The sequence below is a fragment of the Lycium barbarum genome, chromosome 1 (assembly GCF_019175385.1).
Source record: "Lycium barbarum isolate Lr01 chromosome 1, ASM1917538v2, whole genome shotgun sequence".
Taxonomy (NCBI): Eukaryota; Viridiplantae; Streptophyta; class Magnoliopsida; order Solanales; family Solanaceae; genus Lycium; species Lycium barbarum.
Window position 1 is genome coordinate 145,185,567 of NC_083337.1, and position 11,372 is coordinate 145,196,938.

Consider the following 11,372-nt stretch of genomic DNA (forward strand, 5'->3'; position numbering starts at 1 on the left):
TTGATGTAGGAAGTCTGAAAATTTTCCTTGTAAATATACTTAGCTCCATGTTTACAATACCATTTAATTACTGTCATGAAGCTTCTCCTTTTACAAAAGTTAATGGCAATTGATCGACCATGCTCAATATGAAGCTTCACTATGAAGTTTTAATGGCAAGTCATGGAAACAAATGACTTTGTAGAAAGACTGAAAGCTAGATTCAGCTTCTCTCATGTCTCTTTTTTCTCCCTTCAAAATAACAAAAACTTAATTTCTCTTTTCGGCTGAGGCAGGCGTTACTCCAACTAATATATGGACTGAAAAATATGTGAAATGCCAATGGACATACTAGATAGTAACATAAACGAATGAGTACAATTTTTAGAATAACAGAAATTTAGAATAACAGAAATAGACATGGCAATGTGAAGGACAAAGCATATCTGTTAGCAAAAAGCAAGAAGAGACATGGTCGGAATGTTACAACTCAATCACCAAAACAAACAAAGGAAAATAAGACAATGGACAGAATTTATTGGACATTTCCCAAAGAGTAGTGACTAAGAAGCTCGATTAGTCCTCCATGGTGATAATGCAACGGAGGCCTTCTCCCTTCAACATTAAATCAAAAGCCTTGTTGATTTGAGCAAATGGGAGTGTATGGGTGATGAACTTCTCCAATTCAAGTTCCTTATTCATGTATTTCTCAACAACGGAAGGAATATCGGAACGAGGCTTGTAATTTCCAAAGAATGTTCCTTTGAGAGTCCTTTCGTTCAATAAGTTCATAGGGTGTGTCTTGAACACAGCTTCTTTATGGGGTACTCCCACAAGAACAGCCACTCCCCAACCCTGAAATTAATTACCACAAGGTTCGTTAAAATTAATGTAGTAACAAGAACATATACTAAGGTAATTTAATGAAAATACATACATCATGAACACATTCAAATGCTGAAATTATAGCATCAATGTGGCCAGTACATTCCACACTCCTATCGACTCCGCCATCAGTCATCTCAGCAATTACCTAACCAAATAATCAAGATTCCAAGAAAAGATGATCAACTTTAACTCATGGTGGTTGTTTGGAAATTGATCTGTTATGGAATTAAAGAAATATGTGTATACCTCTTGAACTGGTTTACTATAGTCCTTTGGGTTCACAAACTCTGTCACACCAAATTTCTTAGCTGTAGAAAACAGGTAAAATAGATGAATTACTTCACAACGAGAAAGTAATAAGGAAGGAATTAAATAAGATAATGGATCAAGAATGTTGATGATTCAAGTGAAAAATATTAAGGCACATGTGTAGGCACAACTTAATTACCTTGCTCAAATCTGCTAGCATTTAAATCAACACCAATTATCCTTGAAGCACCAGCAATTCTTGCTCCTTCTGCAGCCTGACCAAATAAGATCATATCATTTGTAAGATTCCTTAAAGTGACATATATATGGGAAATAACAGATCAGAAAATGATAGATCATTGGAAGTTATTTGCAATAAGTACAATACTCACAGCAAGGCCTACAGCCCCCAGTCCAAATATAGCCACACTTGAACCTTTTGTTGGTTTAGCAACATTCAAAGTTGCACCAAGGCCTAGAAAATAAGCATATCAATCAACAATTGAACCCTTTGACAAAACTATTAACATAATTTATCGTCGTTTCGTCTATACCTGTCGAAATACCACAACTAAGGACACAGACCTTGTCAAGAGGAGCAAGGGGGTTAATTTTCGCGACACATCCAACATGAACCACAGTGTACTCACTAAAAGTGGAGGTCCCAACAAAATGGTAAATGGGCTTTCCATTGATGGAAAACCTTGATTGTCCATCATGAATCATAACTCCCCTGTCAGTGTTAATCCTTAAAAGGCTACACATATTGCTTTCTTCCGATTTGCAGTGAGCACAATCTTTACATTCCCCTGTGAACACAGGAAGAACATGGTCTCCTGGTGCAAGTTCTGTTACTCCCTCTCCAACACTCTCTACAATCCTAAATATCCACAAAAGAATGAAGAAATTCAAGAAAAAAACAAAATTCAGTACCCTTTAGGTTCTTAAGAGAATCAATGATGAATTAAAAATTTATATCAATCAATTTGAAACAACATACCCTGCTGCTTCATGTCCAAGAATTCGAGGAAACACTGGATTTTGGCCCTGAAATTATTAGGAGTTACCAAAAAAAAAAAAAAAAAAAAGTTACACATTTGGTTGGTCGGCAAAAATTAATTACATTCGCCAGCCAATTCAATTATACCAAAATATACACTATTATGTATGAGAAATGTATATTTCATGTATATTACACATTAATATACAAAAATGTACATTTGCACTATTATTTTGGTAGACGGCTATTTATGTTGATCCACCGTCAGAAATCTGCTTAAATTAAGAATTTTAAGATTGTAAGCTTGCTTTTATTTACCTTTGCTTCCCAAAAGTAGACATCAGTATGACAGAGGGAAGTGTAGAGGATCTTAAGACGAACTTCCATTTTTTGTGGAGGTGCTACCTCCACTTCCTCTATCACTAATGGCTTCCCTGGCTCCCATGCCACAGCAGCTATAAAAAAGACATTAATTTCCATTAGTTTTAAATCACCACAAAAAACAAAAAAAAAGTTTCACAAAGACCCTTTGTTTTAAACTATGTCTTTTGTGCATAGTGTTCATGTTAACTAACTAACTTTCCTTCACAATATACCTAGTAGAGTAACCATATTGTGGACTCTCTCAATGTTGTCGTACACTGTCAGATTCCCCAAAGTATATCTATTACTTTAGAGGATCCGACATGCATCCGACGACGTTTAAAGAATCCTAGAAATATATGGTCAATCTTGGCATACATCATTTATACTGATCGCTAAAATATGAGAACAATCATCTTAAAGAAACCAAGAAACACGACAGTTTACCTTATGTATAAGAAATGGAATCAATTAAACAAATGTTGTACCTTTGCAACGAATGACTTGCCCGACAGTGCTTGACATTTTTTCTTGATTTCTTACTGATCACTAAAATATAAGAACTTTTTAAAGTATATAGAGAAGAACTTTTGTTGTTTTTGAATACTGAGTTAATATTTCTTGAGGTGTGATGAGGCAGCGCATTAGCTGGGGGTATTTATACCTGAAATTCAGAATAATAAAATGGAAAAAAGTGAAATACAATAGGCCATAGTAAAACCGTTTCCATCTCTTGGTCAATGGGTTTGCTAAACCGGTTTTTGGCTGTTTGTTTTACTTCGCTTATGGAGAATGGATATTTTTTAAAGTTAAAAGTGGATAGACTTGAATCGATTTATAATCTGTTTGGTCAAGTTTCTAAAATTAGCTTATAAAGTACTTTTTAAAAAAATGTATTTTTTGAAAAGTACTTTTGGCGAAAAATAATTTGTGCTTGGCCAATTAATTTTAAAAACACTTTTGAGCAATAATTAGTGTTTGACCAAGCTTTTAAAAAATGACTTTATGTGTATTTTTCTCAAAAATACTTTTCAAAAAAGTGTTTTTGGGCAAAAGTTATTTTTTTTAGCTTCTGAAAAACTGTTTCTGCTACTTCCCAGAAGCACTTATTTTCTCTCAAAAGCTTGGCCAAACACTTCACTTTTTTTCAAATAAGCACTTATTGAAAAAATAAGTACTTTTGAGGGAAAAATAAGCTTGGCCAAACAGGCTATTATACTACTCCCTCCAGATTAAAAAAGTGTCATCTTAACCATTTACACACCCTTATAAGAAAATAATAATTTCAAGACACAAATTGGTAATTTGATTAAACATTATGTAATTAAATAGACATTGAGATTTGATTGCATAACACTTGATAGGGGCAAATCTAAAAAAATAAAGTTAATTTTTTCTTGAATTGATAAGCGGACACTTTTTTTTGACCCATGAAAAAAATGCTAAATGGACACTTTTTTTATCCAGAGGGGAGCAGTATTTTTTTTCAAGCATGAATTTATCTTCAAAAAGTCAAATTAAAGTAATTTAAAATTATGAAAATACAGAAAAAATATTTGTGTTGAAAACAATGGAAACGCATTAAAAAAATTAATTCATCAAATGATTTTTTTAATCAAAGATTACTCGACTCGATTCAAGTGAAAAGCAACAATTACTTGAAAAAGTATTCTAATTTTGCTAAAAAAAGGTATTATAAACTTCGCTGCTACTGATTTACGCATACTATTGGATCCAATTTCATACAACTTCCTTTCTTTCTTCTCTTAAAAATTAGGTTGATTCATTTTTTCTCATATCTTTTCTTTTCCTTTTTTTGAAGTTATATTCCTATAGTTTGAACTTCATAATAGATTGAAATAATATAAACATTCATACTATAAATTTTTTTACACGATCAACACAATCTAATATGTTATTATCGGGTAATTACAATATCTATCAAATTACTAATTAATCACCTTATAAGTGATCTTATATTAAATAAAAGAAATTCAATATAGAACTTAAACTCTTTGGAAACTATAATATTCGTTAAAACTTCTTAAATATTATGTATCGGCCTGTTGAAATCTTTGTTAGCTTGATTCTAATTAAGCAGTTGTATTTGGTTATTTGATGGTTTTTCCCATCCCTTGAATGAAACCTTGGGTGGTTTTTCTACAATTGGTCCTTTGAGTATCTCAACAACGTCATTAAAGTGGGACATAAACACCCTACCTAAACCAAAACAAATTACCTGTATGTCATGTGCTGACAGATGGCACCTAGATGCTTTTTGCATGTACTAAACAACAATTTAGTACTAGTGCATTCAAATTTGGCATCCACCAAAAAAATCGATTTCTTCTTTACTAATTGGATAGGACAATATTATAGTATACACATATAGACATTTGTTTTTAATACTCTTTTTGTCTCAAGACGAGTGATGGAAAAACAATTAGGATGGAAACAATAACTTTGAACAGAATTTAATTATTGGTTCTTCAATATTTTAGAAATGAAATTTACATATTAAAAAAGCGAGTCCGTGTATTTTGCACCCTTATCATCTCTCCTATTTTATGATTTGCATCCTATTCTAATTTTTTTTATGACTTGCACCCTGACCTCTTTAATTTCTTTGCAAAATAATAAAACTACACTTTTTATACTTTTAATGAGGGCAAAATAGATATACGAATAAGAGGAAATAAAAAAATGACATAAATATAATTAAAAAAGAGCTAAAACAAAAAGATTTTATCTCGTTCTCTTCAAAGCCAACTTGCAGTTGCAAGCTAAAAGTAAAACAAAGGACAATGGCGCTGTCGTTCATTTTTACCTCCCGTTTCAATTGGTGCTGTAATGGTTGATTCTTAGCACAATGGCGCCATTTGATTTCTTATCAGCACATCCACCCACAGAACCAACAACAACTGCACTTATGACTACACAGATTTTGGGTGAATCAATAATAAGAAATCGAAGTAGTTACGCTACTACTTCCTATCAGTTACATCCACTTATTTTTTATTTTTTATTTTTATGTTTCTATAATTTCTCTCAGAAAAATTGATGTGGTTCCTCTTTGTTTCTGGATGAAAATAGTAGATCGGTATGTGTTGTTTGTGCTGGATTGGTGCCAAAGAGCTCTTGTTCTCTTTGGTATCAACAATGTCATTCAGGCTCACACGACATACAGGAAAAAGCACAAGTCGTTCTACAAACAGCGTGAATTTGTGTTCACAAGGACCAAATTAAGTAGGAGTTAGTAATATCTTCACTAAGTTTTCAAGATTAATTCAAGATAAACAACATCCAGTTATGGCAGTAATATCTCATAATACAGTATAAGGCAACAACATGGCTATCCGGTTGCAGAACGCCTGAAACACCACGAACACCCTCCCAAAATATAGAAAAAGGAAAATCATATTTCTTTTATATTAAAATAGAAACAAATTGTTGTCCACTAGCCATGTTTTCTTTCCGTGATAATGTTGTAGAGCCGTAGAAGCTGACATCAAGCTATTGGCCTTTTATCTACATCTTCCCTCGTAGAGTGGCGTCATTTATAAGAAAAGATTTTCTCAATGGAAATAAAAAATAAAAAAAGAGTTTGAACTCTTTTTTTGACTTTAAGCCACGCGCGGCGAGCAAGAGCTTATTTTATTGTTGCTTCTTCAACAAAAGCAATTCTCTTTCCTGCGGACCTTCCTCCACATGATACTTATTATGTGGTTGCACATTTCCATTATGTACTTTCTATGGGAGCCTATTAGTGACTCGGCCAGCTACTGGCCTAATTGGGAGCTTTTCAATCAAGGTCATTGGATTTTAAGGTCATTTCGCGAGGGCACTCATGCCCCTTCATTGTTATTGTATACTCCAGCGAGTCGGAAGGCGGCGGGAGAAAGAGGGGGACACTGGGCGAGATCTATCAGCAGCGAATTCCCCATACAAATAGAGGGAGTATCACTACAGACCAGATCTGCCCCGTATGTGACAAAGAGCTAGAAACCCTTAATCATCTGTATTTTGTATGTGAGGTATCTGCTGAAATTTGGCAAAAGCTACTGAATTGGATTGGCATTCTGAAGGTTCTTACGCAATGGACTGAAGAACTGGGATGGGCAGAATTGAATGCAAAAGGTTGAAACCCACAAGCTGAAGTTTATAGAATGATGTTGGCTGCTACAGTGTATTATGTTTGGAGGGAAAGGAATGCTTGTGTGTTTCAAAGTCAAAGACAGAGTCCTCAGGCTATCATTAACTTACGGAAAAGGCTCAAATATGTCATCGAACTATCAGAAATGACTCATTTATGCCACTCATCAATAGTTTGGCTCATTTATGTCATCGAACTATCGGAAATGACTCATTTATGCCACTTACCAATAGTTTGACTCATTTATGCCATCACTCATTACCAAAATGACTCGTCCATATCATTTTTCGTTAACGCTAGTTTTACAATACCAGATATGATACGTGGCCTCTAAATAGATTATGGTTGTGGGTGGGTCGGGTGTATGAGTCGAATTTTTTATTAATTTGATATTTAAAATTGGGCTGGTTTAATTAAACGATGTAGACCTCTAATTGGAGGCCACGTGTCATATTTGGTTTTATAAAGCCGGTGCTAATGAAAAATGGCATGGATGAACCATTTTGGTAACCGGCGATAGCATAATTGAGCCAAACTATTGATGAGTGGCATAAATGAGCCATTTCCAATAGTTCGATGGTATAAATGAGCCAAACTATTGAGGAGTGACATAAACGAACCATTTTCGATAGTTTGATGATATATTTGAGCTTTTTCCGTTAAACTTATCATCCATGACATTCATGCTAAAGCTGCAAAGTAGGCTAGAATTGCACTATGGTTGGAGGATCACAACTTCTATCCTAGCTAGAATCTAGTTTGTATTGGTGTAATAGTTGCTGGTTTTGTTTCTTTTGTCTTTTTGTTCCAAAGGATACTTAGCTAAAGGTAACTGTGGGGGCTTATGTCCAACAGATTACCTTCTTTCACTGATTTGTAATGATCACTTTTGGTAATGAAAATGGTTAGTTACCCCAAAATAAAAAAAATAAAAAAAAAGAAGGAAAATCATCACTCATATATCTAATAAAAATACAACATTTTTTCTTTGGTTTGATAAGATAAAGTATTTTATTGATGATTACTAGCGGATGTCCCTTACTTTGAAAGTTCTACTCGGCAAAGCATTGGAAGGAGCAGCAATATATTTTGATCAGAATAAACGGGACAATTCCAAGCCATTAACGGTGTATACCCATTTTGCCCTCGTGAAAAAAATATTAAAAGTGTAGTTTTATCATTTTGCAAGAAATTGAAAAGGTTAGAGTGCAAGTCATTAAAAAAAAAAATAGAATAGGGTGCAGAACAGAAAATAGAAGAGACATTAAGGGTGCAAAACGCAACGGACTCTAGGAAAGCTACATAAACGATCAACACTTCATGACTCAACATGGTTCTTGACAAATATATGAATCGATACAAGCACTGAAAATGTTGTACAATAAACGACAAGTTAAAATTACCTCGTCATTAAATATATGCAGTATATTATTCTCTCAGTTCATTTTTACTTGTTCACTATATAGAAAATAGATTTTCAGTTTTACTTGTCCACTTTAACATATACTAAGAGAAAAACAATTTCTTTTTCATATTTTACCATGACATTAATTACTCATTTTAAATCACTTTTCAAGCCCATCAAACTATGCACCAATAATATGGTATCATGTTAAATTATGTACTTCATTTATTATTTTTTAAAAGGTGTGCAAAGTGGACAAGTAAAACTAAACAAAGGGAGTAAGTTAAAGTAATCAGTCAATTTCAGAATCCCTAAATCTGTTACCATTCTAAAAAAAAAGAAAGAAAAAAAAAGAATCTCTAAATTGAAGGAAATGATTTTAGATTTGAGACGGATAAAAGATCCGGAGGTGAATGAAAATAATTAAGTGAATAATAAAGCTCATATTGTGATATTGGTCAAGTTAGAGATATGGATTCGGAGGCCCAAATTCAATTAGTTATTGGGCCATCTACAAATAAAGAAGAACTAAGGAACTAGTCTATCTCATCTTACAATTATTAGCCGGGTCGTTTGTACTTTTGTTCCTATTTTGTGCTGGTCTTTAATCTTTGCCGGTCAAGGAAAATAATTTTATTTTCGGGACATAAGTTTATATTTTCACATCATAATATCTCACAAATTATGCCCCATGCCCTCAAAGAACTTATGCCCCTCTATGCATAAGTTCGATTTTGCAAAGCAAGAATTAAAGACCAATGCATTTGAAGGGTCATTTTACACTTACAATTGGTAGCCGGCTCATTTGCACTTCCATTCCTATTTTGTTCTAGTCTTTAGTTTGTGGCCTTTTTTTGAGACATAAGTTTATATTTTCACATCACATCATAATATTCAAAAGTTATGCCTTACGCCCATAAGTTCGATTTTGAAAAGCAAAAATTAAAAACCAACGCATTTGAAGGGCAAAACTTAAGGACCAACGCATCTGATGGGCAAAAATTAAAGACCAACGCATTTGAAGGGAAAACCGTGCAATTTCTTCTTGGTGGCCACCTGGAAGCATCTTGAATCATCCAAGTATCTCTACACCAAGTGCATGTATATGGTAAAATGCCGTCCCAATGTATGTGAAGATATTACAATTTGAAGAGTATGTGAAGATATTACAATTTGAAGAGTCAAATATCTTTTGCTTTGAATATAATTTTTTAAAATTTTGTAAATATATTTTGAATCATTAACTATGTTGACTTGTAGTACCTTCACGTAGTTTTTAAATACATAAATATTATTTTCAAAAATATTTGAAATAGCCAAATTTATATTTATTAAATGTTTTGATCCTCTTAATCCGAACACCTTCACATAACTTACAATAAAAGGGGAAGGAGTATAACTTTTGAATTCCCTTCTTCAAAAGTTATATATATATACATCATGTTCTGTTTCCGCATAGAATAATTGGGAGGTCGATGAATACGCCTCTTGGATGAGATAATGTAATGTTTTGTTCGTGGTGATTAATAAAAATTTTCTTCACCAAAATAAATAAATAAAGAATTCCATTCTTCTTATATTTATCTGATAAGTTAGTTATGTAGAGACAATTAGAATACGACACCTGTAATTTGTTACAAATTTATTCTTTAACAGGTTAGTCCAGCTCCATGTGTATAAGCAACTTTGTACAGCACATTTTGATCATCAATGAAAAATTAAATTCACTACATTTAACATTTTTTACCCAGAATTTCGGATAACAATTAGATTTATAAGCGAGATATAGGATATGTGGATGAACTTCAATCTATTTGGTGGGTGTGAAGTGTCAATGGATTTGTTTGTAGTTATATCTATATGTATACGTGTTTGTGCTAATATGAATGTGTACTATGATTGCTGATTTATGCCAAATATATTAAGTAATATTGAAAGGATAAGCAAGCTAAGGAAGAACACCACAAAATCCGGACCAATATCTTTTAGAGAGAGCTTTTATATGTTTGATGATTACAATATTGAGATATGAAAAAGAAACTAACCTAAAAAAGGGGAGGAGTGTCCTCTATTTATAGGTATGTTTCATGGGCCATAGATACAATACAAAAGCCTTTATGAATAAAAAACCCTAAAAAAGATAAGGTTGATCTGTACGGTCTGACACCCGTACGGTCGTCAGCGCAAATGGCGGAGCGGTTTCATGACGCGTGGCAACCTCACAACCAGTTATCCGGACCAACGGACACGCTAATTTAGGCTCGGTCTATGCGGACCAACGGACACGCTTATCTTGTCTCAGGTCAATTATATCCGTTACGATACCCCCGGTGTGGAGAAAAGATCGAACAAGCTCGTGCTCGTTTGGACTTATCCTCAACTTCGGTCTCACCGGTCACACATTGACCCGATTTTTACCGTATACAAACATAGTATCAAAGTCAAGCACAAGTTAAATATATGGGGTTCTTTAGATATATTTCGGGCTTTGATCAGCTTTCTAGTACAACTCTTTATCTTTATCCCAAGTTCAGAGTGTTTTCAGCTACTTCATGGCACCTTCAACAGAAGAAGGAAGCTCTTCTGTTCAATCTGAAAACACTAAAATTAGTAATGTATCTCATCCTTTATATCTTCATCCATCACTCTCACTAAGAATGGTTCTAGCTAGCCAACTCAATTTTATATGGGAAGAGCTATGGTGGATGAAGAAGATCAATTGTCCTTGCTTTCACCTTCGCCTAATATTTCCTTTAAAATCGTCAAATAAGTAAAGAAGAAAAAAAATGATCACTGACAACTAAATTTTTTCCTTATCCTATTTCCAACAAACGGGGAACATTCTTTATTATGACATGGGAAAATTGGCATTGGCCAAATGGAAAGGTACACTACTACAAGAAAGTAGGGATACGACGACATTTATTTAGTGACATTTGAAATAAATGTCGGAAAATAAATAATTTCATGACATTTATGAACAAATGTCGTAAAAACAATGGCATTTGATGTCAAATGTCGTAAAAACAATGACATTTTGTGCAAAATGTCGTAAAACAATGACATTAGGTGCAAAATGTCTCTAAAATAACGACATTTGTTGTAAAATGTCATTGTTTATAACGACATTTAGCGTAAATGTCGTTAAAATAATGACATTTGATACAAATGTCGAATATATTATGACATTTTTTAATGACACTTAGCGAAAATGTCATCAAAACCATAACATTTGATACAAAACGTCGAATATATTATGACAATTTTTTAAAATGTCATTTTATTAGTCACTAATTACCGATATTACATCTAGTATTGAAAATCTAAATTTTTTA

General features: G+C 33.4%; 1 protein-coding gene across 1 annotated transcript; it reads right to left on the minus strand.

Moving 5' to 3' along the window:
• Positions 1-408: 408 nt before the first annotated feature.
• LOC132641790 (alcohol dehydrogenase 1) lies at positions 409-3,127 on the minus strand. The gene is made up of 9 exons (XM_060358885.1): positions 2,968-3,127; positions 2,435-2,571; positions 2,117-2,163; positions 1,671-1,996; positions 1,509-1,591; positions 1,316-1,391; positions 1,114-1,175; positions 917-1,012; positions 409-834 (listed from the first exon to the last, which is right to left on the minus strand). Exons 1-9 carry the CDS (start codon positions 3,002-3,004, stop codon positions 556-558), a joined length of 1,143 nt encoding a protein of 380 aa, XP_060214868.1. The 5' UTR covers positions 3,005-3,127; the 3' UTR covers positions 409-555.
• Between the last annotated feature and the right edge of the window lie 8,245 nt (positions 3,128-11,372).